The sequence below is a fragment of the Oncorhynchus clarkii genome, chromosome 27 (genome assembly GCF_045791955.1).
Source record: "Oncorhynchus clarkii lewisi isolate Uvic-CL-2024 chromosome 27, UVic_Ocla_1.0, whole genome shotgun sequence".
In the NCBI taxonomy this organism is placed as follows: Eukaryota; Metazoa; Chordata; class Actinopteri; order Salmoniformes; family Salmonidae; genus Oncorhynchus; species Oncorhynchus clarkii.
In genome coordinates, this window is record NC_092173.1 from 17,985,162 (window position 1) to 18,012,463 (window position 27,302).

Genomic DNA, 27,302 nt, shown 5'->3' on the forward strand with positions numbered 1-27,302 from the left:
ACAAATGCGTTGATAAGAGTTATTGAGTGTGTTTGATAATAATTAATGAATGCATTTCGGCACTCCGATTTGGTTACTTATCAAACGCATTTGTCAAACACAGTTAGGGCGGTAGGTAGCCTAGTGGTTAGAGCATTGGGCCAGTAACTGAAAGGTTGCTGGATCAAATCCCCATGCTGACAAGGTAAAAATATGTCTGTCTTCCTGCGATAGACTAGCGTCACAGATATTGAGACAGATATTTCATCCATTATGACTAATTTGTTCCCATTTGAAACAACGGGCTGTGGTCCATCTTGGTTTACTTATAAAATCTTTGCTAGAGTGTGTACTTCTGTTCTGTTATAATCTCTACCCGGCACAGCCAGAAGAAGACTGGCCACCCCTCATAGCCTGGTTTCTTCCTAGGTTTTGGCCTTTCCTAGCCACTGTGCTTCTACCCCATTTCTTGCTGTTTGGGGTTTTAGGCTGGGTTTCTGTACAGCACTTTGAGATATCAGCTGATGTATTTATATAGCCCTTCTTACATTTGATTTGTACTTGTACTGCACATCAAGCTGCTTTACGCTACAGTAACAGGATATAGGCTCCTGCCCTATCGGCCGTTCTGGCTCGGACATGGCTACTTAATTTCTGTTCTGTGTACTTTACATTCAATCTGTATTTTGTCTATCTCCCAGGTCCATAAAGGTGTGCGTGGCGTGGTAAAGGATAAGAGTGGGAAGCCCATTGTGGGGGCCATGATCGTGTTGAACGGGGGTGTGAGAGTGTTCACTGCAGAGGGAGGCTACTTCCATGCTCTTCTGGCACCAGGAAACCACAACATAGAGGCTGTGGCTGATGGCTACCAGCAACAACGGCAGGAGGTGGTTGTGTCGTCATATGAAGCCGCCAGCTCCATCATCATTGAGTTTGACATGGACAACCGCATTTTTGGCCTGCCCCGGGAGTTTGTTGTGGCTACTGCAGGTAAGCATGAGGAGAAATGGGTTTCGTGGAGATGTTACCTTTTATGTAATGTTGCCAGATGATTGCAGACAATTACATTTTAAAAAAACATTTTTGTCATTTAGCAGACGCTGTTATTATAGGAGCAATTAGGGTAAAGTACTTTTCTCAAGGGCACATCCACAGATTTTTCACCTAGTCGGCCCGGGGACTATTGTAGGGAGTATAACAAGGTGAATAAGTTAAATGCTGTAGGTTTTTAGGACACGTTTGTTTTGTGCCATGGTCTGAGAGTCCTTTGGGTGCCTTTTGGCAAACTCCAAGTGGGCTGTCATACTCACTGTCATGAGTATTCAAACTTGACCTCCGATGCATCCTGTTTCCATTGATCATCCTTGAGATGTTTCTACAACTTGATTGGAGTCGACCTGGTAGTAAATTAAATTGATTGGACATGATTTGGAAAGGCACATACCTGTGTGTATATATAAGTTCCCACAGTTGACAGTGCATGTCAGAGCATAAACTAAGCCTTGAGGCCAAAGGAATTGGCCGTAGAGCTCCGAGACAGGATTGTGTCCAGGTACAGATCTCAGGAAGGGTACCCCAACATTTCTGCAGCATTAAATGTCACAGCATTAAATGCCCCCAAGAACACAGTGGCCTCCATCATTCTTAAATGGAAGACGTTTTGAACCAACAAGACTCTTCCTAGAGCTGGTCGCCCGGCCAAACTGAGCAATCAGGGAGAAGGGCCTTGGTCAGGGAGGTGACCAAGAACCCGATGGTCACTCTGACAGAGTTCCTCTGTGGAGATGGGAGAATCTTCCAAAAGGACAACCATCTCTGGAGCACTCCACCAATTAGGCCTTTATGGTAGAATGGCCAGACAGAAGCCACTCCTCAGTAAAAGGCACATGACCGCATGTTTGGAGTTTACCAAAGGCACCTAAAGACTCTCAGACCACGAGCAACGAGATTCTCTGTTCTGATGATGCCAAGATTGAACTCTTTGGCCTGAATGCCAAGCGTCATGTCTGGAGGAAACCAGGCACCATCCCTACGGTGAAGCATGGTGGTGGCAGCATCATGCGGTGGCGAAGGTTCACCTTCCAATAGGACAACAACCCTAAGCACACAGCCAAGGCAACGCACCAGAGTGGCTACAGGACACGTCTTTGAATGTCCTTGAGTGGCCCGGACTTGTACCTGATCAACATCTCTGGAGAGACCTGAAAATAGTTGTACAGCGACGCTCCCCATCCAACCTAACAGAGCTTGAGAGGTGTGCCAAGCTTGTAGCATCATACCCAAGAAGATTGAGGCTGTAATCTCTGCCAAAGATGATTCAACAAAGTACTGAGTAAAGTGTCTGAATAGTTATGTAAATGTAATATATTTTTTTCCCCCCTGATACATATTTTTGTTTTGTCATTTTGGGGTATTGTGTGTAGATTGATTGAGGGGGATTAAAAAATAATAATAATAATTTTAGAATAAGGCTGTAACGTAACAATGTGGGAAAAGTCACGGGGTCTGAATAGTTTCCAAATAACCTCATGCTCGTCTCTCCTTCCCTACAGCGGCCTCCATGACGGCCCTGGTGGTGACAGCCTGTATCATCTGGTGCGTGTGTTCTGCTAAGTCCAACCAGCAAAAGGATGGTTTCCACCGGCTGCGGCAGCACCGTGACGATTACGAGGATGAGATACGCCTCACGTCCATGGGCTCCAAGAAATCCCTGCTCTCCAATGAGTTCCAGGATGAGAGTGAGAGTGATGAAGATGCACTCTACACCAACGCCGACAAACTCTGAGATCCCACATACATACACGGCCAACCTGGTTCGTATTCGTTAGGCAGCAAACAGACGGAAACAGGGAAGGGACAACAAGAAACGCTTGTTTTTGCTATCTGTTGTTCAAAAACATTTTGCTACGGTGTGCCCTAATGAATACGATCCTGTTAGTACTGGGCAATTCCACATTAACAGAGTGATGCTGAGACTCAGATTTTTCACTTTAAAACAAAAACCAATGATTGCGAAGTTGGACACCATAAAACTCTTATGCACTACTTTTAACAATTTTCATAGAACATTTTACAAAAACACATTTACTTGAAGAACAATGCTGATGCAAAGTTTAGTAACAGAATGATGGTTTGTGCAGTTGGTGCCGTCATTCTGTTACCAAAATTTGCATCTGCACTGTTCTTCATGTCAATGTGTTTTTGTAAAATGTTCAGTGGAAATTGTAATAGTTAGAGTGGATAGAGTTGAGGATAGAGGTTTTTGTTTGACATACATTTTAAACATGAGAAATCTTTAGTCTCAGCATCACTCTGTTACTGTTGAATTGCTCTACTGCCCATCCCTGTGACTGTTGAGTTGGCTGGTATTGTGCTCTGTGGCTCTGCTTTACTGGAGGGAAAGGGAGGAAGAGGTGGAGCAGGGAGGGCTTGTTCTTGTCCTTTCCTATAAGATTCCCCAGGTCCTATTTGCCTGTCCTCCAGCCCACCAGAGAGAGGTGTTTCAGAGTCTACAACTGTCCTCTATGGCTGGTGTCCAAGATGACTCGTCCAAATCAGCACCTGCTTGGCTCTGTTCATGGATGCACACTAAAGGCCTAGTGGAGCTGGGAAACCTTTTTTTTTTCTTTCATGCACGCAACACACACATGCAGCTAACCACTCATCAACCTGTCCATATGTATTTGATACTTATACTTTGAACTAGTACCAAGGAATACACTAACTACAGTAATTTGAAATGATTCAAGAAATGGAAGTTTCTCATGGTTTTTGTCAATGTTGTCCCAGTCTAGTTAGCCAATCTTTCAGAGGGAGCATCAAACACAGTGCCTTGGATGCTGTAGAGTTAGACACCCCACTCTCTTGTAGGGCTATAGTACAGAAGCGTGGTGGTGTGGGTACTAGAAGCATAGTAAATATATTAGAATCTCTCCAGATTATGGCCTAGTACAGATTATAATCTGTGATCCATCAGATACTCGGGTGCTATGGAAGACCTAATAGTCATCCAGGATTCTTGAGTATTTTAAATGATGCACTCTCAGAGCAGAAGCCTTGCAATGGGCCTGGGTTCACAGGCTGCATGTGTTTTCACTTCTATTGCCCTCTGCTTATTCATGTGCCCTCTTGGACATACAGCACAAGGCCCTCTATGCATTGTACTACAAGCACTGTATGTTAAATACAAATACATGATTCCCCATTTAATTGTTCAGGGAAAGCACTTTGAAATAGATGCAAATACTGTAGATTACAAATGGATGGTTTTCTTTTAAAAAAAAAACAGTTTTTTAAAGAATATGTATGCTTTTTTTCTTTCTACTCACAGACCAGCTTGTTTAAAATGTTTCATATCTTAAAATGACCTTTTAAGATGGCTAATTACTTACCCATGCTTTAATAATCAGCAGCAACATAGATGTATATTTAGTTGTAATTTACTTTTATTTCTCTTTTTGCTGTAAAAATTTTTTCATGCATTCATTCATGATTTATTTGTACATCTGATATAATACAATTCTATCAAATCCTTATGGTAGATGGCAGCCCTACATTACTGAAAAGGTGCAACATGTCTGCTCTAGAACCATCCAGCAGTGGCAGGACTGTTTAGAGAGGAGGGCATCTTCCTCTACAACAGTGGTCACCAACCCTGGTCATGAGGAGTATGAGGTGTGCAGACTTGTTCCAGGCCAACACTGACCCTCCCAATTCTACTCTCATCAATGTCTTATTGAGTAACTGGTTAGTTGAATCAGGTGTGTTAGTGCTGGGCTGGAACAAAACCCTGTACACCATGTACTCATTATTCAGGACCAGGGAGGAGGACCACCAGTCTACAGGAGTGACTGACTCCTAGCTTACATCTCTGTTGCACATAATCAATATTGTAGCGAAGCCAGCTAATCTTAGGGGAGGGGGAGAAATTAAGTTATTTTTGTTTTACTTTCTGTGTGTGTGTGAGAGAGAAAGCTGGAGAGCGTGTGTTTTCTGAATGGATGTTGGTGTTTTGATATAAATGGTTATTTTTGTTTCTTTTTATATGAAACTGAATTGATTGTAGATAATGAACTGTTGCCAAGTGTATTTGAGTGAGAAAAATAAGTGCAATTCAAGTTAACCCTGACAATACAACACACATTTCATAACAAACCAACCTGTTACTTTGTTTGTGGTGATTATTTTTATTTTAACCTTTTATTTTACTAGGCAAGTCAGTTAAGAACAAATTCTTATTTACAATGGCGGCCAACTCCGGCCAAACAATAACCTGGACGACGCTGGGCCAATTGTGCGCTACCCTATGGGACTCTCAGTCATGGCCGGTTGTGATACAGCCTGGAATCGAACCAGGGTCTGTAGGGAAGCCCTGAGTTGCATTGCCTTAAACCGCTGCGCCACTCGGGAGCCCCATATGACAGACCATGTTGACATGAACATTCTTCAAGACACATTGATGAAATAAATACTTTTCTTTCAATATGGTTTTATGTCCTAATTCGTTGTATTGGTTTGACTCTACACTAATCTCTTCTCAGAGATGTCATTCAGCAGCAACATTGCAGCAAAAATGTTAATGCAGATTCTACATTTTAGCATCTTCTATTGACCCACTATTGCCACTAGTGGACAGCCAATGAATTAATGTTTTGAATGAAGACAATTTGCATGGTGGCTGCTGTGAAAGGTTAAAAATGTGTTACTGCAGATTTTGTTTAAGTCAGTTTAATAGGCTGGATTTTGAGATGTCAATGCAGTTGTTTGTGTTGCAGACTACTAGCATTTACCATTTTATTTCTATGGGGAGGGGAAGAATGTAGAGCAAGAATAGGACCAGTTTCACAACATTCCTCATTGCTTCTGTCGACACAGCTTATGAAAAGAAGTCTATAACGGCAACATTCTCTTCTGCTGGCAGGTGTGGTCTGTAGCTGTCTTTCTCATAAAATCATTCCTCTTTCCTCTGTTTGAGGCTATACATACACTGCTTTTTTTGTTCCCAAGGTTCTGACCAGTTTGTCAATGGAAGCTGCACATGACTAGTTAACAGCGCGGGGAGGCGCTGTTGTAGTGTACAGTTGTAGGAGTTTTCAAGTACAGTCCGTGGGCCGTGCGTCAGCTGATGACGTTGGACAAAAATGGCAGGAGGAAGCAGCAACTACTGGGAAGGTGAGGTGGCAAACTGGCACAACTAGGGTGCGATCAGACAGAGCCATTGGATACATTTACAACGATGTTTGGTAAATTATAACGGGGTTTACAGGCCAAAAGTGTTGTCAAATTTGGAGCAAATCGTCACGCTGTTGGGTTGGGTGGCCTGTCTAAGAGCTCAGTTAGCTAGCTAGCAAAACAAGCTTTTGCTAGCAAGTGAAACGTTCACCGATGTAATGTTAACTTCGTCAGCTAGCTAGCTAATGTTTGTTAGCATAGCCAGCTAGTTTCACATAGCTATGCATACTTTAGGTTGTAGCTAGCTATTTTAGATTAGTTGTATACAATAGTTAGTATACTAGCTAGGTTGCTGTCGAGTTGATTAACTAGCTATGTGATTTCAGTTTCACCTCGCTAGCTAACAGTAGTTATTTAGCTAAATGATAAGCCAACCTAAGCAAAGTTGTTTTTGTGCTAGCTAACTAAAGTAGTTGGTTAGCCAGCAAAGTTGTATTGTCAACAGCAGCAGGGTGATTAGAGTGCTGCCTGGTTGTTTTTTGTCTCCACTTAGCGAACCGTAGCTACCTACCACTATTATATAGATAAACATCTGAATGTATGTTAAAGTTCGTTAACTTTCGATACGAGAAAGACAGCAAGACATCTGATTTAATGACTGATTTCAGCTATTTGGATTACAATCTTTCTGTAGACGTACGTTGCTGTTGACGCCAACCATGTTTCTCAATTCCAAACGGTGTGTGTTTATGTATGTTGCACATCCCAGATTTGCGAAAGCAGGCCAGGCAGCTGGAGAATGAGCTGGATCTGAAGCTGGTGTCCTTCAGTAAACTGTGTACTAGCTACAGCAGCTCCAGAGATGGCCGTCGAGGAGACAGGTAAGACTAAGACCCGTTCCTTTTTTATCCCTAACACCTTCCCCTATGGCCTAGGTCCTACATTACACATGAGGCCTGCCACTACAACTACAACTTTGGGGACAGTTTCCCAGAACCGAGATTAAGCCTTCTGGACTAAAAAGTACTTTCAATGGAGATTCTCCTTTAAACGTGCTTTTTCTTGGTGTTTATGGATCTAAAATAACTGATAGGTGTTACAAATATGGTGATACAGTACCTCCACCAAGCTCACATGTTGCTAGTCCTAATGGTCTTTCTCTCCCTCCTTTTCTTCCTTTCTGCCCTATAGCAACTCGGATACTACTCCCCTCCTCAACAACTCGACACAGGATAGAATGTTTGAGACCATGTCTGTGGAGATTGAACAGCTGCTGGCCAAAGTAAGACTTCCCAGCAAGTAATTATCATTGTATGCAGGTTATGACATTTCAGAATGGATTTTGGTCCTCAAGTAGTATTCAGCATTGTTGTGTGTATGTGTACTGACGGTGCTGTGTCTCTTAGCTCACGGGTGTGAACGACAAGATGGCGGAGTACACCAGCACCCCAGGGGTGACGTCCCTCAACGCAGCCCTGATGCACACGCTCCAGAGACACAGAGACATTCTGCAGGTCCGTCTGTCTTCTCTTACTTTCAATTTTTTTCTCTTTATCCCTCCCTCTCTCTCGCTCTTTCTTTGTTTCACTCCCCATCTCTCTCGCCTATTCCTCTCTCAGAACTTAGTCCTATCTTGAGCTCTGCATGCATCATTTTCACATCCATGTTTAATGGTTTTTCATTCCCTTAATTAACTCCTGTTTTTTTTGTTGCTGTACCCTAGGACTACACTCACGAATCCCACAAAACCAAAGCCAACTTCCTTGCCATCCGGGAGAGAGAAGATTTGCTGGGGTCTGTCCGGAAAGACATTGAGTGAGTATCTCTCCCTCCAGCCAGCCATCCCTCCATAGATCCTGTCTTACCATAAAACGTTGTACTGACTTGAAACAAGTACTGACTTGAAACAACAGATTGGGTTCGACTATTTCAACTGAAAAGGGCGATTTGATAAAACATATGATTATATTGAATATTATGGTTCTCTATGTAAGAACACACCCTCATGTGCGTCTCAAATCCCTGATCATGTAACAGTGAAAATAAAATACCAGTCCTGTACGCTGTTTAGATGTTGAAGTTAAATAAAAAATGTTGTAGTGACAGTTCATCCACTTCGGGCAGGGTGACGAAGGCATATACAATGAAAGGGTAAAACGCTGCATTGAAACTTTCTTTATAGGCACTTTCACACTCACCACATACGCTGCTGCTACTGTCAATCTATCCTGTTGCCTAGTCACTTTACCCCAACCCATGTACGTAGCTACCTCACTTACCTCATACCCATGCATACAAATTATCATATTACTGTAGTTTTCACATTTTTGATGGTATTTGATGTTTCTGATTAAAAAAAGTTCTAAATAGGCTTAGCGGTAGTGCATGGCAACAAATTTATTCTTAGTAGTTTTAATGAACTTTCTCCATTCTGATTGCTTTATACTGTTCAAATAAACTTCAACCAAAAATAATAGGAATACAAAACTGACAGTGAAGTAGTCGGCACGTAGCTAAGTGGTTAGAGCGTTGGACCAGTAACCGAAAGGTTGCTAGATCGAGTCACCGAGCTGACAAGGTAAAACTCTGTCATTCACAGAAGGCAGTTAACCCACTGTTAAAATGTAGGCCGTCATTGTAAATACAAATTTGTTCTTAACTGACTTGCCTAGTTAAATAAAGGTTCAATATTTGTGTAAAACATTAAAAAAAAAAAATAATAGTCCTATTTGTAGAACATTGCATAGGAATGAAAATCCTCTATTGTAACCTCTGGTACTCGACCAATGGTTCCCATTTCCATAGTTATTTGTTGAATTCCAGCATTCACTTACTACATTTTCCTACATTTTGTCATTTCCTGTGCGAATTTGTTGTCGCTGTCACTTTTTGCCTGTATTTCATCAGGTTTCCTTTATGAGAATAATTATTCTCCCCTTTGACTGTTTTTGGATTCAATTGCAGTTATTTAATAGAAGGTAAAGTAAAAATCTAAACCGGTCCTTGAATGAATACAGTTTTTTATTTTTATGGTTTACCACCCAGCCTACACCCATGGGCCTCCAATGAGAGAGAAGGTGCTCAGTGCTCCACTGATTGGTTTGGTAGTGAATGAGGAGATTTAAATGAGGGCTAGGCAACCAGACCATGACTATTGTCTGTGTTCTAATGGCTTATTGATCTATATAAGATGCATCAGGCCGCACCACAAGATCACTGCAGGATTCCTATTGAGCACACACACCCCCTCCTTTATATAAGCATATAGCCTTATGCATCAGTGCTCTCTGTTGTTCCATACAGTCATGTGTGTTCTCCTTGTGCTCCACAATAAACCAAACCTCATGGTGCCTGGGAATGAACCTTTCACTGTTCTGTTGGCTGTGGACTGAATTTATAATTGTTCTGCTTGATAAAAGAACATTACTGCCCACCCACACAATGTGATGGGAATGTGAGCTTTGTTTTAGTGGTATTCCTATCCTGTCTTAGTCATCACTAAAGTCCCCAAAGGAGCATTTTTATTATTGTATGCATTCTGATCCATGTAGCCTACATGGTGTATGATGTACTGTAAGCATTAACATACACATTGGGAAATGAGATACTACAAAGAGTGCCTCCAGAAAGTATTCAGACCCCTTGACTTATTCCACATTTAAGGTTACAGCCTTATTCTAAAAATAAATTAAAAAATACCCGCAATCTACACACAACCTCTGCGAACAATTCCTTTGACTTCATGGCTTGATTTTTTCTCTGACATGCACTGTCAACTCTGGGACCTTTTATATAGACAGCTGTGTGTGCCTTTCTAAATCATGTCCAATCCACTGAATTTACCACAGGTGGACTCCAATCAAGTTGTAGAAACAGCTCAAGGATGATCAATGGAAACAGGATGCACCTGAGCTAAATTTAGAGTCTATAGCAAAGGTTCTGAATACTTATGTAAATAAGGTATTTCTGTTTTTTTATTTTCAATACATTTGCAAACCTTTTCTAAACCTGTTTTTGCTCTGTCATGGGGTATTGTGTGTTAATTGCGGAGGACTTTTAATTTAATACATTTTAGTGTAACACAACCTTAGTATAAGGCTGTAACGTAACAAAATGCAGAAAGTCAAGGGTTCTGAATGCTTTCCGAAGGCGCTGTACATGCTGCTCCTCAAGGATTTAGACTGGTGTTGTAGTGCTTTCAAAGCCCACGTGCTTGAATCTTGTGGCGTACTAAGGCTGAACTAACACACTAATAGCCAAGCTACTGAAGCTAACGACAGTGCTCATTATCAATACATCAGCACTAAGCTAACAATAACCCCTATTGTCTTGTACTATCAAGCATTGAGTTGAGAGACACAGCCAGTCATGCAGATGTCGAGACTCAGTTTCCATTTCCATGAAACTCAGAGAAATGGCGAATCTGAGGGAGAAAGTGATGGAATGTAGAGGGAGAGGTGGTAGTCTGTCAGGGCACCACAGGGAGGCTTCGCCACTATTCTGTAACAGTTGTCCATTTTGTCAAGTTCCACAAGTTCTAAGGCCATTTCAGTTTTTCTGATACAGCAATACATGATACTATACAGTCGTTATAAAATAGACCTATAGTCATTTTGTCTTCTTCTTTGCTGCTTGGCTAACTTGACTAAAAATAATTTGCCATCTGTTCTAGTACAATAACTGTTGTATCCTCTTGTTCTTCCTACCCATTTACTGTACAGTATGTTCAAGCTTCATACAGACCTTGGACTGTATTAGTAAGTCATCTTGGCAACCCGATCTGGCACATTTTCAGCCTCGTGTCATTCAATGGTGTCCTATGAGACTTCCCATATATCAATTAATGTTATGTCAATCAATATTGTGGCAGCTTGCAACTGTTTGTTTGGTGGCCATCCTAGTTACTTAGCTTATGTCAAACTCCACTGTAATGTTGTTGGGCTTCTTTGAATCAATATAGTATGTTGCGCTGTTTTATAAGTTCACCATGCAATCATGCGTACTCTTATCAATACGGTTTGCATTATTTCTTAAGTGATGTATTACTTCCTGTAACCAGACAATGCCAAATCCCCCTATAAGTATATTTAAAAGATCCCTGCCAACATGACAACACATTATCCACCTTGGATCTTCCCCCTCTAGTAGGCTTGGGCGATATACCGTATACCGATGGTAGGATTATAACAAAGTTAATTATAACTATAAGAAATCTAAGATGTCAAATTATATCTAGCTCAGGGCTCCAGCTATGCATTCGGTTTTCTAACTTGCTATGTAAGTGGCTAGATGTCAAAGTCAAGCTTCTTGTTTACAGCAGAGACATTTGATCATAGAGATCTTATTCAATTACTATTAGTATTCTGATTCTATGCATTCATCCCCTCCTGGATCTAGTATTCAAACAATGGCTGCCTCTCCTTTCCCCAGGTCAGTGGAGAGGAAGGAGAGCATCAATAAAGTGCTTATGGGCTTACAGCCTGTAGCTAGTCCAGCAGCCACTTCCTATAGCACCCGCTGCAGTGGGAATTGAGAGTAGCGCTAAGGAGCTGTCGACGGGTTTCTCTGTGAGTGGCCTAATCAACAGTGTGCCGTTGTGTAGGCTACATGGTGAACAGTATAGACTTAAGCAATAAGGCCCGAGGATGTGTGGTATATTTGTGTGGCCTTATTGCTTAAGTCTATACTGTTCACCATGTAGCCTACATGGCTAATGGCTGTTTCTAGGCATGACGCAATGCGACAACGACACATTAGCCGTGGTATATTGGCCATATACCACAAACCTCCAAGGTGCGGAAATAAATATTTATTTATTTATTTCAGCTCAAACTTAATTAACCATTATTGAAATGGTTCTAGAAACCCTGAAGCATGTGGGGCTGAGTGGTGTCTTTCTTGTGTAGCACACATTCCCCTGTTGCCCACCAGGTGGCAGTAGATCTTCTGCATACCTGACTGGGTGTGTGTGGCTGCTTAAGTAAGCAGTCAAGATCAGGGCTCTTTCTGTTTACAACCATACCACACACACACATGGCTCCAACCATCTTTAAAGGATTCTTCTGAATTTGGTATCTACTTCCCCAGAGTCGGATGAACTGGTGGATATCATTTTTATGTCTCTGTGTCCAGTTTGAAGGAAGTTGGAGGTAGTTTTGCGAGCCAATGCTAACTAGCGTTAGCACAATGACCAGCAAGCCTTCTAACACTGTTACTGTAGGAATGACCAGCCAATCCCTCTGAGATGTGGACAGCTCCATTACTACCTCGTCATCCATTTATTGTACTTCTCCCACAACTATATGGCCCTAGCAGGGTCAACAGATCACCCTGGCCAACACACACACACTAAGCTATGGAGCAGCACTCCGGGCCAGCACCAGTGATGGCGAAAATAAATTGCTAGTTGCATATCGCAATATTATTTTGGATGATATAACAATACTTTGACTCCAAGTATCGACTTGTTTCCAAGTATAGCTGGTTAGCGTCAGCTAGCGCTAGTCTGCTGTACCTGCGCAAAACGCCAGTATTTTTCATCTTATAGCTTGTTCTCCATCCTTCTTTTAAAATAGTAAGCCAGCATGTCTTCAGCACTTTTATTTCCATCACTGATTTAAAACTCATTTTCTCACGCTCTCTTGTCTCCATCGTAATAAAATCGCACTATCAAATACATATTAATACATATTGTATCGGCACCTCGGTGTTGGGATAATATCATGAGGCCCCTGGCCAGCACAGTAGCGACCTGTCACCATCCCCACTGCGACAAAAAATGTGTACATTTCACAAATCAAATATCTTATTGGTCACATTTGCCTAATACAACAGGTGAAGGAAGACCTTACAGTGAAATGCTTACTTACAAGCCCCTAACCAACAATGCTTTAAGAAGTTTCAAGATTATTATGATGATTTTTTTTGGACAAATAAGTGTTTAGTAAAAAATAGAAAATAAAAGTAACAAATAATTATAAAGGCAGTAACATAACAAGTGAGGCTATATACATGGGGTACCGGAACAATGTACGGGGCCACCGGTTAGTTGAGGTAATATGTACTTGTAGGTAGAGTTAAACTGACTAAGACACTCTTATCCAGAGTGACTTCTTAGTCAGTGAGTTAATTTTACATGGTGATGTTGACAGCAGGAGAAACCATCCTCAGTGTTTTCCATTCAGGCCAGGCTGCTTTAAAAGAGCTGTACATCTACTGCAGTCCTATAGCTGGCTCTTTAAACCACCTCATCATGTCTGGCCTCCTATTATACATGGAGGAGTTCATTTACCAACTGTGCCCGTCTGCTTGGACTAGCTGCATAGACAAACCTTGTTTTAAATGGTCACATTGATGAACCCATAGATGTTGTGTTTGATACAATCGTGGCTGAATTTGGTAATACCTTAGATTAATCAGGAAACATGTCTCAGTAAATATTTAATATGGTCATAGCAGTGATGTCATCTTGAGTAGTTTGTGTGTCATATTAATTAAACCCATTCTCTCTTTCTGTCCAACAGGACATACAAGAGTGGTTCAGGAGTAAACAACAGAAGAACAGAACTGTTTCTGAAGGAGCATGAACACCTGAGAAAGTAAGAACGAACACACACACACCGCTCCTGACTTTTTGTGACTCTAAATGACCAGATTACTTCGCAGTTTCATCTTGCAATATTCTCCAAGTACCCATACTGTCATCTCACAATTATTCTGTCAAGCTTTTTCTGAAATTCTTACAAGCAAGTTGGCTTTTTGCTTCTGGTAATTCCAAGTACAGTGTCTTTGCTGTTCCCAGAGCAGTTATCATAGCTGTATCAGTTCTCAGAAGAGCTGCTACTTCCCAGTAACCAGACCAATAGCAGTCTGCCGAGCAGCACAGTGCTGGGATAACTCATGTTGATGGGCCCAGTTAGGCATTTTGAATAACTCTAAAATGATCTCCCTGCTCTTGCTGTTTGCTTGCTAAGCACTGCTTAAACACTTCTTCCCCTAACAAGACAGATGAGAAGCTGTTTGAGTTTTTCATTTTAAAGATAGAGCTCGGGGTAAGGATGTTTTGGTGTATAAATCAGCGTGTGTCATCTTGATTCACTGGCATTTCTGGCTATTTTTTTCCCCGTAGACAGCAACTTGGCTGCTTAAGTTAATGATCTGTTTAAATGAAATGTAAGAGAAAAAAATAGATTTAAGGTAAAGGGTAATTTAGTCCTAATAATTCATAAATAAAATAAAAAATTCCTGTATTATTCTTCTATTAAAATATCAAGGCGATAACTCCTAAAGGTCAAACTCCACCACACACTCAGTCATAGCACAACTATACATTTGAGTTCAGTAAGGTTGTTCTCGTTCAATCAGACCATAAACGCCACACAGTGCAACACAGCAATAGAACTGTAATTTTATCATTTACCTCAACTTGAATGGACTGGCATGGCGCGCTAATTTTCAAGGGTTAATTCTTTGTTTACCTCTGTGTTGGCGTGTGGCGCGCAGAGGTGTTAGAGACAGCCCATTCAACCTCACACAGGGTATCAGCATGGTGTAAAGACAGAGACCTACAATTAACTACAGCGTTACATGTGTCATGGCCAGTGTCAGGAGGGAGACATTGCAAACCATGGCTACACTAAAGAATTGGCCCCCAAATAGCAGTTTCTCCAGATACACCCCAAACCTCCATTCATTAGAAGAAACCGTCTGACTGTTCTGTCACAAAATGGCTGTCGTGCCTGTGACTCATTAATGACGTGCTATTTTATCAAATCGATTACCTAATGTTTAATTGATTACGTGATTGAATTAAATCACGCAACAATTAACTCATTAATAACCTGGGGCACCACGGAGATGTTTATTTAAGGAGTTCCATCTTCCGAATGAACTCTTAGCGATCTAAAGATCTCTTACATTTCAGTCATTAATTATTCTTTACCTTCTCATTCTCATCTGAACGTCGTAAAATTATTGGTTATCTGCATGAACCCTAGTTTACATTATCAGCAATATACAAATTGGCTTAATTATTTATTTACTAACTAAATAATCACAGAAATGCATAACAAACCAACAGTAGATAATGGTTACTAACAATGATAGAAAAGTCCCTAGTGGGCTAAGCCGATATGACGTCTTGGATGACAAAGGAAAGGGGTGGGGACTGAGAGAGCGGGAAAGACCAAATGGATTCACGACAAACAGAATAACCTATTAATTGAAATGCTAATCCATTGCACATGAACGGCCGCTCATTCCTGAATAATTGAAATGTATATGTTTGTCTTGGAATCCTTGATCGTCCTGTAGGGTTCATCAGAGTCTCTGGTTCACTTTCCCAGAAGTCACGATGTCTTTCGTGGTTGTAGTTGGTACCATTCGGAAATATTCTCATAGATAGATGCTTCCGCAGTTGTCGGTATTCGCATTCTAGACTTAAGTAATTTCTAGCTGCAGACTAGTAATTATGTCTAAGATTTTCTCTTATTCTGTAGTGATCGATAGTCTGAGTTGAACCATTTCCAGCCATGTAGCCAATATTCCACGTGGTATGGTCTTGTCCTTTGGTAGAGTTGTAGTGCCAACTATTTCAACATGTCGCATCCGCTGCATGTTTTCTAGTCTTAGAAATTCAACCATTTGCAACCTTAGCTAACACCGGAGTTTGCGTGATCTTAACAATTCGAGACGTCCGGCTTACCGTGGGTCCCTTTGGCATGAAATGTACATTTTGTCACGGGTGGTTTTATACACTTCAGAGAAAAGGGCCGGTCCATGACGCCGACGTAATGTCTATGCTCTCGTGGGTGTGGTTACTGACTTGGTTACCTTTATATGAAAACACATTTTTTTCTCATTTTAGAAGGTTAACATCACATTACATCTTTTCACAAATGACTTCATGTTTAATCACATACTTTTCACAATATTTAGATGTAAACCTGACAGCTGGGAAATGTACACATTAAGAGATACTGTTATGTGTGTTTCCTGTCCTTGAGATCACGAGATCACCAAATGAAACATACTCGTCATAACTGTCCTTTGTGTCCACGGACGATTCCCAGAAGTACAGATGTTTCATTCTCTCATTTTGGGGATTAGGAGTTTGGCCAAGTCTAGTTATTTGTTCTCTCGCTCTACACACTGCATGTCCAAAGGAATTTACGACCTGTCATTAAACTGTGGCGAGAGAGGAACTTCCGTTAGTGTCATTTTAGTTTTTCACTTTTGTGTATTATCTACTTCACTTTCTTTGGCAATGTTAACATATGTTCCCCATGCCAATAAAGCCCCTTGAAATGAAATGGGGTGGGGGTGCCTATGATACCCCCAGGGCACATGACAGCTGAATGGTATTTTTCCAGTCACTGCACTGAATGTGCTCATTCAAGTACAGTACATGACCAAAAGTATGTGGACACATGCTCGTCGAACATCTCATTCCAAAATCATTGGCATTAATATGGAGTTGGTCCCCCCCTTCTTTAACAGCCTCCACTCTTCTGGGAAGGCTTTCCACTAGATGTTGGAACATTGCTGCAGGGACTTGCTTCCATTCACCCTTGCACATTAGTGAGGTCGGGCGCTGGTGTTGGGCGATTAGGCCTGGCTTGCAGTTGGCTTTCCAATTCATCCCAAAGGTGTTCAATGGGGTTGAGGTCAGGGCTCTGTGCAGGCCAGTCAAGTTCTTCCACACCGATCTCGACAAACCATTTCTGTATGGACCTCGCTTTGTGCACGGGGGCATTGCCATGCTGAAACGTGAAAGGGCGTTTCCCAAACTGTTGCCACAAAGTTAGGAGTACAGAATCATCTAGAACAGTGGTCACCAACCTTTTCTGAGTCAAGATCACTTTCTGAGTCAGAATGCATGCCGAGATCTACTGTTCAGATTTGTTTTTATCATGACTTTAAAAACATAAGCCTATGCAACATAAACCAATTAAAAACAGTACTGTAGCAATGAGGTTTGTGCAGTAAGCTATAGGCCCAATATATTATCACCGCATATTGGCTTTGCTTAAATTTACCTGCCAATGTATTGTTTTGGACATTTTTTTAAATTTGATTTAAAAAATTGAGGTAGGCTATATGATCACACCGGTAATAGATCCATTGTACGTGTGAGGCACAGCTGAGTGAGCATACATTTAAATAATTTGCTTTTTATTTTACTGGGCTGATGGTGCCTGCATCTGATGGTCAGTTGCAGCAGAGGGAAGAGAGGAGAATGAGGGTCCCCCCCCTCAACATCCCTTCACTCTCCCTTTCCTCCACTGATACTGACCAAAACGGGACACCGTCTTCCAGCTGATGGTGAAATGCGAGTCGCACCGCATTATTTCTGCCTCGTGCACAAATTCATGTTGTTACTCGTATGACCAGAGAAAGTGAAATATTCCTCGATATTAAGACTCGCCACTAATAATAACAACGCAAGCCTATAGATAGATAGTTTCCTACTCATTCATTACTGCTGCACTACTTGTTGAAGGGCTGAGTGGAAATAGGAAGAAGGCGCATAAGTGTTGACAGTGCTGAGTTGACAGTGCTGAGTACGAACTATAACTCACTCGTAAAAACAAGCTTTTTTCTGTATTTGTTGGCAGTCTCTCTCTAATCATGGTTTTAAACATTTTGAAATCTCACAGTATCAATTTTGCCGTAGCTTTCTTTTATGCCTGCTACGTTACTGCAGACTCGGTCATCTGAGCAATCTGATTGGCCAGCGGTGGCATAGTGCACTTGGATTTCCTCTCCAGGCCCACCGGGAAGGCAGAGTTTGTGCAGAATTGTTTGGCGTCCGCCTAGAAATGCCTTGGAGATCAACAAGTCGATCGCGATCGACCGGTTGGTGACTTCTGGTCTAGAATGTCATTGTATGCTGTAGCTTTAAGATTTCCCTTCACTGGAACTAAGTGACCTAGCGCGAACCATGAAAACAGCCTCAGACTATTATTCCTCCTCCACCAAACTTTACATTTGGCTCTATGCATTCAGGCAGGTAGTGTTCCCCTGGCATCCGTAAAACTCAGATTCGTCCGTCGGACTGCAAGATGGTGAAGCGTGATTCATCACTCCAGAGAACGCATTTCCACTGCTCCAGAGTCCAATGGCAGTGAGTTTTACACCACTCCAGCCGACGCTTGGCATTGCACATGGTGATCTTAGGCTTGTGTGCGGCTGCTCGGCCATGGAAACCCATTTCATGCAGCTCCTGACAAACAGTTCTTGTGCTGACGTTGCTTCCAGAGGCAGTTTGGAACTCGGTTGCAACACTCACTACCGAGGTCAGACGAAGTGCTTCAGCAGTTGGCGGGTCCCGTTCTGTGAGATTGTGTGGCCTACCACTTCGGACTGAGCCGTTGTTGCTCCTAGACATTTCCACTTCACAATAACAGCACTTACAATTGACCGGGGCAGCTCTAGCTGGCAGAAATTTGACGAACTGACTTGTTAGAAAGATGGCATTCTATGACGGTGCCACGTTGAAAGTCACTGAGCTCTTCAGTAAGGCATTCTACAACCAATGTTTGTCGATGGAGATTGCATAGCTGTTTGCTCGATTTTATACACCTGTCAGCAACGGTTGTGGCTGAAATGGCTGAATCCACTAATTTTGAAGGTGTGTCCACATATTTTTGAATATATCGTGTTCTTCTGTGTAATTTCATAGTGAAGTTGGTGTAAGGGGACCCATGGTTTTTGTGTATCTCTCAGCAGTTGCATTGGACGGCAGGGTCCACTTCTCAGCATTGATATCACCAGCATTACATTCTGTGTGTTGTTTACTTTAGTACCAAAGGAATCCTTCCAAAACGCTGTGCTGGTGGAAGACCTGTTTGACTGGGTTTTATTTATTCAGGTGCTGCTGATGCAGGTTTAGGTTCTGTTTGTGAAGCAGTCAATTTCCCCCTCTGTGGATGAAAGAGAAGGACCATGAAAATAACTGCCGGTGCAGAACATTAAAGCCATACAAAACCCCTACAAACACATTACCCTGTACTAGCAGCCTATTGTAGTTTACATTTAATGTGATTTAACAATACAAGACAGTAAGTAGGGCATGGGGACAGCTGCTCAGTATGTGTATTTTTCAATCTCAGGTTAACATTATACGAAAGGCAGAACTGCAGCATTTGAAATGCTATAGATGTGCAATATAATTTATGATATCCATTGTCAATGTCACAGCTGCATAGTGCCTATGTTATTATTGCCCTCATTACATTGAGAAAAGATGGCACGTAGAGTTGGTCTGGGTCTAGTTCTCAGTCTCGCAATGCTTTTGTAGAGGACCTTGGTTGTTTTCGAAACCTGTCCTACACCAATCCCCAGAACCTGTCTTTTAAGAGAGGAGGCTATCTGTAATCTGAGTCATATCTATGCCAGTTCAGACATGCAATACAATCTAGGAAAGTTTGGTGATAGTTGCTGTGGCGGTATGGGTACACAGCCTCAACCACATGACAAGCTGGGAGCAGCACAATATGATGTTAACCACAGGAGATAACAGAGAGGACTTTCCCCTACTATACCAATGACTGAGGAGAGGAGAGCGAGCTGGAGCTTCGTGGGCTTGATTCTATTACCTTAGATCTATTGTATTAAAGAGAGGGCAGGAAAGGGGGATGGAGGAAAGAAGGGATGAAATGTGTTACTGGCTGCTGTGGTAATGGCCTATAGCGGTTTAGAGACACAAGATGCCAAAGGAAGAAATGCTTCCCATCAAGGTTTGCAGCTCTGCTGCGTAGACCAGTGGAAATGGGAGGTAGGGTGTGTGTTTGCGTGCCCAGTTTCCCATGGTCAGGAAAAACTCCTTGCCCTAAGTACACTGCTTTACAGGAGGTAAACCTTACCTTGGCAGATGAAAATGGACACACACAGAATCCTCATGCCCAGGCCAGAAATGCAGAGGCTGTGTTTTGAAGAACCCTTTCAAGAGCACTGTCCCTACAGGAGGTATATATTTTTTATTCATTACTAACTCCAAATTCAATATTGTTAACCTGTGTACAGATACACTGTTTGTATTTATTATGGCTCCCCATTAGCTGCTCCCAAGGCAGCAGCTACTGTCCTGGGGTCCAGCAAAATTAAGGCAGTTATACAATTTTAAAAACATTACAATACATGTCTGCTCCCGAGTGGTGCAGCGGTCTAAGACACTGCATCACAGTGCAAGAGGTGTCACTACAGACCCTGGTTCGATTCCAGGCTGTATCACAACCGGCTGTATTTGGGAGTCTCATAGGGTGGTGCACAATTGGCCCAATGTCATTCGGGGTAGGCCGTCATTGTAAATAAGAATTGGTTCTTAACTGATTTGCCTCGTTAAATACTACCACATATCTACAACACAAAATCCATGTGTGTTTGTAGTGTGTATGTTATCGTGTGTGTATGCCTATGTTTGTGTTGCTTCACAGTCCCTGCTGTTCCATAAAGTGTTTTTAAAAATAACATTTTACTGCTTGCATCAGTTACTTGGTGTGGAATAGAATTCCATGCAGTCATGGCTCTGTAGTACTGTGTCTATGTAGTACTGTGCCATAGTTTGTCCTGGATTTGGGGACTGTGAAGAGACCTATGGTGGCATGTCTTGTGGGGTATGCATTGGAGGTCGACCGGTTGATCGGCAGGGCCGATTTCAAGTTTTCATAACAATCGGAAATCGGCATTTTTGGACGCCAATTATGGCCTTATTTACATTGCGCTCCATGAGACTGCGTGGCAGGCTGACCACCTGTAGCATGGAGCCAAGGTAAGTTGTTAGCTAGCATTAAACTTATCTTATAAAAAACAATCAATCTTAACATAATTACTTGGTTGATGATATTACTAGTTTAACTAGCTTGTCCTGCATTGCAAATAATCAATGCGGTGATTGTTAATTTCTCATCAAATCATAGCCCACTTTGCCAAATGGGGTGATTTAATAAGCGCATTCGTGAAAAAAGCACTGTCGTTGCACCAATGTGTACCTAACCATAAACATCAATGTCGTTCTTAAAATCAATACACAAGTATATATTTTTAAACCTGCATATTTAGTTAAAAGAAAGTCATGTTAGCAGGCAATATTAACTAGGGAAATCGTGTCACTTCTCTTGTGTTCGGTGCAAGCAGAGGCAGAGCAGAACAAACAGTTTGGGCCGCCTGGCTCGTTGCGAGCTGTGTGAAGACCCTTTTTTCCTAACAAACACCGTAATTAATTTGCCAGAATTGTACATAATTATGACATAACATTGAAGGTGGTACAATGTAATAGCAATATTTAGACTTGATGCCACCCGTTTGATAAAATACTGAACGGTTCCGTATTTCACCGAAAGAATAAACGTTTTGTTTTCGAAATTGACCATATTAATGACCTAAGGCTCGTATTCCTGTGTGTTTTATTATATTATAATTAAGTCTATGATTTGATAGGGCAGTCTGACTGAGCGGTGGTAGGAAGCAGCAGGCTCGTAAGCATTCATTCAAACAGCACTTTTCCTGCATTTGCCAGCAGCACTTCGCAATGCTTGAAGCACAGCGCTTTTTATGACTTCAAGCCTATCAACTCCCGAGATTAGGCTGGCAATGCTATAGTGCCTATAAGAACATCCAATAGTCAAAAGTATATTAAATACAAATGGTATAGATAGAAATAGTCCTATAATTCCTATGACTACAACCTAAAACGTCTTACCTGGGAATATGAAAGACTCATGTTAAAAGGAACAACCAGCTTTCATATGTTCTCATGTTCTGAGCAAGGAACTTAAACATTAGCTTTTTTACATGGCACATATTGCACTTTTACTTTCTTCTCCAACACTGTGTTTTTGCATTATTTAAACCAAATTGAACATGTTTCATTATTTATTTGAGACTAAATAGATTTTTATTTGTGTTATAAGTTAAAATACGTGTTCATTCAGTATTGTTGTAATTGTCATTATTACATATACAGTGGGGAGAACAAGTATTTGATACACTGCCAATTTTGAAGGTTTTCCCACTTACAAAGCATGTAGAGGTCTAATTTTTATCACAGGTACACTTCAACTGTGAGAGACTGAATCTAAAACGGAATCTAAAACAAAAATCCAGAAAATCACATTGTATGATTTTTAAGTAATTCATTTGCATTTTATTGCATGACATAAGTATTTGATAACCTACCAACCAGTAAGAATTCCGGATCTCACAGACCTGTTAGTTTTTGTTTAAGAAGCCCTCCAGTTCTCCACTCATTACCTGTATTAACTGCACCTGTTTGAACAAAACAGACTCCAACCTCTCCACAATGGCCAAGACCAGAGAGCTATGTAAGGACATCAGGGATAAAATTGTAGACCTGCACAAGGCTGGGATGGGCTACAGGACAATAGGCAAGCAGCTTGGTGAGAAGGCAACAACTGTTGGTGCAATTATTAGAAAATGGAAGAAGTTCAAGATGACGGTCAATCACCCTCGGTCTGGGGCTCCATGCAAGATCTCACCTCGTGGGGCATCAATGATCATGAGAAAGGTGAGGGATCAGCCCAGAACTACACGGCAGGACCTGGTCAATGACCTGAAGAGAGCTGGGACCACAGTCTCATAGAACACCATTAGTAACACACTACGCCATCATGGATTAAAATCCTGCAGCGCACGCAAGGTCCCCCTGCTTAAGCCAGCGCATGTCCAGGCCCGTCTGAAGTTTGCCAGTGACCATCTGGATGATCCAGAGGAGGAATGGGAGAAGGTCATGTGGTCTGATGAGACAAAAATAGAGCTTTTTGGTCTAAACTCCACTCGCTGTGTTTGGAGGAGGAAGAAGGATGAGTACAACCCCAAGAACACCATCCCAACCGGGAAGCATGGAGATGGAAACATCATTCTTTGGGGATGCTTTTCTGTAAAGGGGACAGGACGACTGCACCGTATTGAGGGGAGGATGGATGGGGCCATGTATCGCGAGATCTTGGACAACAACCTCCTTCCCTCATAAAAGAACATTGAAGATGGGTCGTGGCTGGGTCTTCCAGCATGACAACGACATGAAACACACAGCCAGGGCAACTAAGGAGTGGCTCCGTAAGAGGCATCTCAAGGTCCTGGAGTGTCCTAGCCAGTCTCTAGACCTGAACCCAATAGAAATCTTTGGAGGGAGCTGAAAGTCTGTATTGCCCAGCGACAGCCCTGAAACCTGAAGGATCTGGAGAAGGTCTTATGGAGGAGTGGGCCAAAATCCCTGCTGCAGTGTGTGCAAACCTGGTCAAGAACTACAGGAAACAAATGATCTCTGTAATTGCAAACAAAGGTTTCTGTACCAAATATTATGTTCTGCTTTTCTGATGTATCAAATACTTATGTCATGCAATAAAATGCAAATTAATTACTTAAAAATCATACAATGTGATTTTCTGGATTTTTGTTTTATATTCCGTCTCTCACAGTTGAAGTGTACTACCTATGATAAAAATACAGACCTCTACATGCTTTGTAAGTAGGAAACACTGCCGATTTTGCAGGTTATCAAATTCTTGTTCTCTCCACTGTGTGTATTATATATATATATATATATATATATATATATTATATAGAGTACAGTATATACGTTTTTTTTTAGATATTTTGTAGTCACGTTACTCAAGTTGGAACCTGTGTGTGTGTGTACGTACACACATACACACCGGTTCCAACTTGAGTAACGTGACTACAAAATATCTCAAAAGTTACCTGTAAACTTTGCCAAAACATTTCAAACTACTTTTGCAATACAACTTTAGGTATTTTTTAAAAGTAAATAATGAATCAAATTGAAGACGGGATGATCTGTGTTCAATACAGGAGGAAAACAAAACTGTAGCTAGCTTTCAGGTCACACGCCTCTAACAAAGAGTCCTCTTCAATCTAGCCTCGTTCTTAACAGTGCTACTTCTTCATTACTCAAAGGAAAAACCTCAACCAATTTCTAGACTGTTGACATCCAGTGGAAGCGGTAGGAACTGCAAGAAGGTCCCTTTAGAAATGTGGATTCCCAATGAAAACCCATTGAAAAGAGTGACCTGAAAAGAAAATCTGAATGGTTTGTCCTCTGGGTTTCGCCTGCCAAATAAGTTATGTTATACTCACAGACATGATTCAAACAGTTTTAGAAACTTCAGTGTTTTCTATCCAATACTACTAATAATATGCATATATTAGTATCTGGGACAGAGTAGCAGGCAGTTTACTTTGGGCACCTTATTCATCCAAGCTACTCAATACTGCCCCCCTGTCACCAAGAAGTTAACCTGTCTGGGAACCACGTTCCGCTAGAGGAACCCCTCGCCAACAGCCAATGAAATTGCAGGGTGCCAAATACAAATCAACAGAAATCTCACAAATCAAATTTCTCAAACATACAAGTATTAGGCACCATTTTAAAGATACAATTCTCATTAATCCAGCCTCCAGCCACATTGTGGGATTTCAAGAATTCCTTAGAGCGAAAGTTCCACAAACGAATATGTTAGGTCACCACCAAGTCACAGAAAAACCCAGACATTTTTCCAGCCAAAGACAAGAGTCACAAAAAGCACAAGGAGATAAAATGAATCACTAACCTTTGATGATCTTCATCAGGCGACACTCATAGGACTTCATGTTACACAATACATGTATGTTTTGTTCGATAAAGTGCATATTTATATCCAAAAACCTCATTTTACAGTAGCGTGTTATGTTCAGTAGTTCCAAAACATGCAGTGAATTTGCAGAGCCACATCAATTTACAGAAATACTCATTATAAATGTTGATGAAAATACAAGTGTTATGCATGGAACTTTAGAAACTTCTCCTTAAATGTTTTGGTACTACTATTGGAGAGCTCTTTGTCTACACCCATTCAGCATTGTTCACCCCCTCTTAAGCCTTAGCCCCACCCATCTCTTTAAGGGTTGATCCGTGCGTTCTGGGTTGATCCCAGCTACTTCCAGACATCTGAGAAAACAGCCCACTGAACATTACTCGCCCCAGCAAAGCTGGTTTGGCTGTTATGTTGTTGAGTGGCTGCTGAAAACATACTGACTCAACTCCAGCCACTTTAATAATGGAAATTGATGTAAAAAATGTATCACTAGCCACTTTAAACAATGCCACTTAATATGTTTACATACCCTACATTACTCATCTCATATGTATATACTGTACTCTATATCATCTACTGCATCTTGCCATCTTTATGTAATACATGTATCACTATGCCACTTTGTTTACATACCTTACATTACTCATCTCATGTGTATACAGTAGGGCAAAAAAGTATTTAGTCAGCCACCAATTGTGCAAGTTCTCCCACTTAAAAAGATGAGAGTCGCCTGTAATTTTCATCATAGGTACACTTCAACTATGACAGACAAAATGAGAGAAAAAAATCCAGAAAATCACATTGTAGGATTTTTTATGAATTTATTTGCAAATTATGGTGGAAAATAAGTATTTGGTCAATAACAAAAGTTTATCTCAATACTTTGTTATATACCCTCTGTTGGCAATGACAGAGGTCAAACGTTTTCTGTAAGTCTTCACAAGGTTTTCACACTGTTGCTGGTATTTTTGCCCATTCCTCCATGCAGATCTCCTCTAGAGCAGTGATGTTTTGGGGCTGTTGCTGGGCAACACGGACTTTCAACTCCCTCCAAAGATTTTCTATGGGGTTGAGATCTGAAGACTGGCTAGGTCACTCCAGGACCTTGAAATGCTTCTTATGAAGCCATTCCTTTGTTGCCCGGGCGGTGTGTTTGGGATCATTGTCATGCTGAAAGAACCAACCACGTTTCATCTTCAATGCCCTTGCTGATGGAAGGAGGTTTTCACTCAAAATCTCACGATACATGGCCCCATTCATTCTTTCCTTTTCACGGATCAGTCGTCCTGGTCCCTTTGCAGAAAAACAGCCCCAAAGCATGATGTTTCTACCCCCATGCTTCACAGTAGGTATGGTGTTCTTTGGATGCAACTCAGCATTCTTTGTCCTCCAAACACGACGAGTTGAGTTTTTACCAAAAAGTTCAATTTTGGTTTCATCTGACCATATGACATTCTCCTAATCTTCTTCTGGATCATCCAAATGCTCTCTAGCAACCTTCAGACGGGCCTGGCCATGTACTGGCTTAAGCAAGGGGACACGTCTGGCACTGCAGGATTTGAGTCCCTGGCGGCGTAGTGTGTTACTGATGGTAGGCTTTGTTACTTTGGTCCCAGCTCTCTGCAGGTCATTCACTAGGTCCCCCCGTGTTGTTCTGGGATTTTTGCTCACCGTTCTTGTGATCATTTTGACCCCACGGGGTGAGATCTTGCATGGAGCCCCAGACCGAGGGAGATTATCAGTGGTCTTGTATGTCTTCCATTTCCTAATAATTGCTCCCACAGTTGATTTCTTCAAACCAAGCTGCTTACCTATTGCAGATTCAGTCTTCCCAGCCTGGTGCAGGTCTACAATTTTGTTTCTGGTGTCCTTTGACAGCTCTTTGGTCTTGGCCATAGTGGAGTTTGGAGTGTGACTGTTTGAGGTTGTGGACAGGTGTCTTTTATACTGATAACATGTTCAAACAGGTGCCATTAATACAGGTAACGAGTGGAGAACAGAGGAGCCTCTTAAAGAAGTTGTTACAGGTCTGTGAGAGCCAGAAATCTTGCTTGTTTGTAGGTGACCAAGTACTTATTTTCCACCATAATTTGCAAATAAATTCATTAAAAATCCTACAATGTGATTTTCTGGACTTTCTTTTCTCATTTTGTCTGTCATAGTTGAAGTGTACCTATGATGAAAATTACAGGCCTCATCTTTTTAAGTGGGAGAACTTGCACAATTGGTGGCTGACTAAATACTCTTGTCTCCTTCCTGAGCGGTATGATGGCAGCGTAGTCACATGGTGTTTATACTTGTGTACTATTGTTTGTACAGATGAACGTGGTACCTTCAGGCATTTGGAAATTGCTCCCAAGGATGAACCAGACTTGTGGAGGTCTACTATTTTTTTTTTTCTGAGGTCTTGACTGATTTATTTTGATTCTCCCATGATGTCAAGCAAAGAGGCACTGAGTTTGATGGTAGGCCTTGAAATACATCCACAAGTACACCTCCAATTGACTCAAATTATGTCAATTAGCCTATCAGAAGCTT

The 27,302-nt window shown here is 41.6% G+C and overlaps 2 protein-coding genes across 4 annotated transcripts in view; both read left to right on the top strand.

Annotated features, from left to right (window-relative positions):
• The window catches only part of LOC139385545 (carboxypeptidase D-like), a 32,839-nt gene extending 27,378 nt beyond the window's left edge, over window positions 1–5,461 (top strand). For both annotated transcript variants that reach the window (XM_071130691.1, XM_071130690.1), the window contains exons 20-21: window positions 681–969; window positions 2,532–5,461. In XM_071130691.1, coding sequence (XP_070986792.1) covers window positions 681–969; window positions 2,532–2,764 — 522 coding nt within the window. In that variant the 3' untranslated portion in view covers window positions 2,765–5,461. The remainder of the gene's footprint in view (window positions 1–680; window positions 970–2,531) is intronic.
• Window positions 5,462–6,077: 616 nt separating this feature from the next.
• Window positions 6,078–27,302, top strand: part of LOC139386357 (Golgi SNAP receptor complex member 1) — a 53,966-nt gene continuing 32,741 nt past the window's right edge. The window contains exons 1-6 of one of the 2 annotated variants that reach the window (XM_071131895.1): window positions 6,078–6,150; window positions 6,920–7,031; window positions 7,342–7,432; window positions 7,557–7,664; window positions 7,874–7,965; window positions 13,674–13,748. In XM_071131895.1, coding sequence (XP_070987996.1) covers window positions 6,120–6,150; window positions 6,920–7,031; window positions 7,342–7,432; window positions 7,557–7,664; window positions 7,874–7,965; window positions 13,674–13,748 — 509 coding nt within the window. In that variant the 5' untranslated portion in view covers window positions 6,078–6,119. Of the gene's footprint in view, window positions 6,222–6,919; window positions 7,032–7,341; window positions 7,433–7,556; window positions 7,665–7,873; window positions 7,966–13,673; window positions 13,749–27,302 lie in introns of both variants that reach the window. The other variant, XM_071131896.1, reaches the window with a different exon arrangement.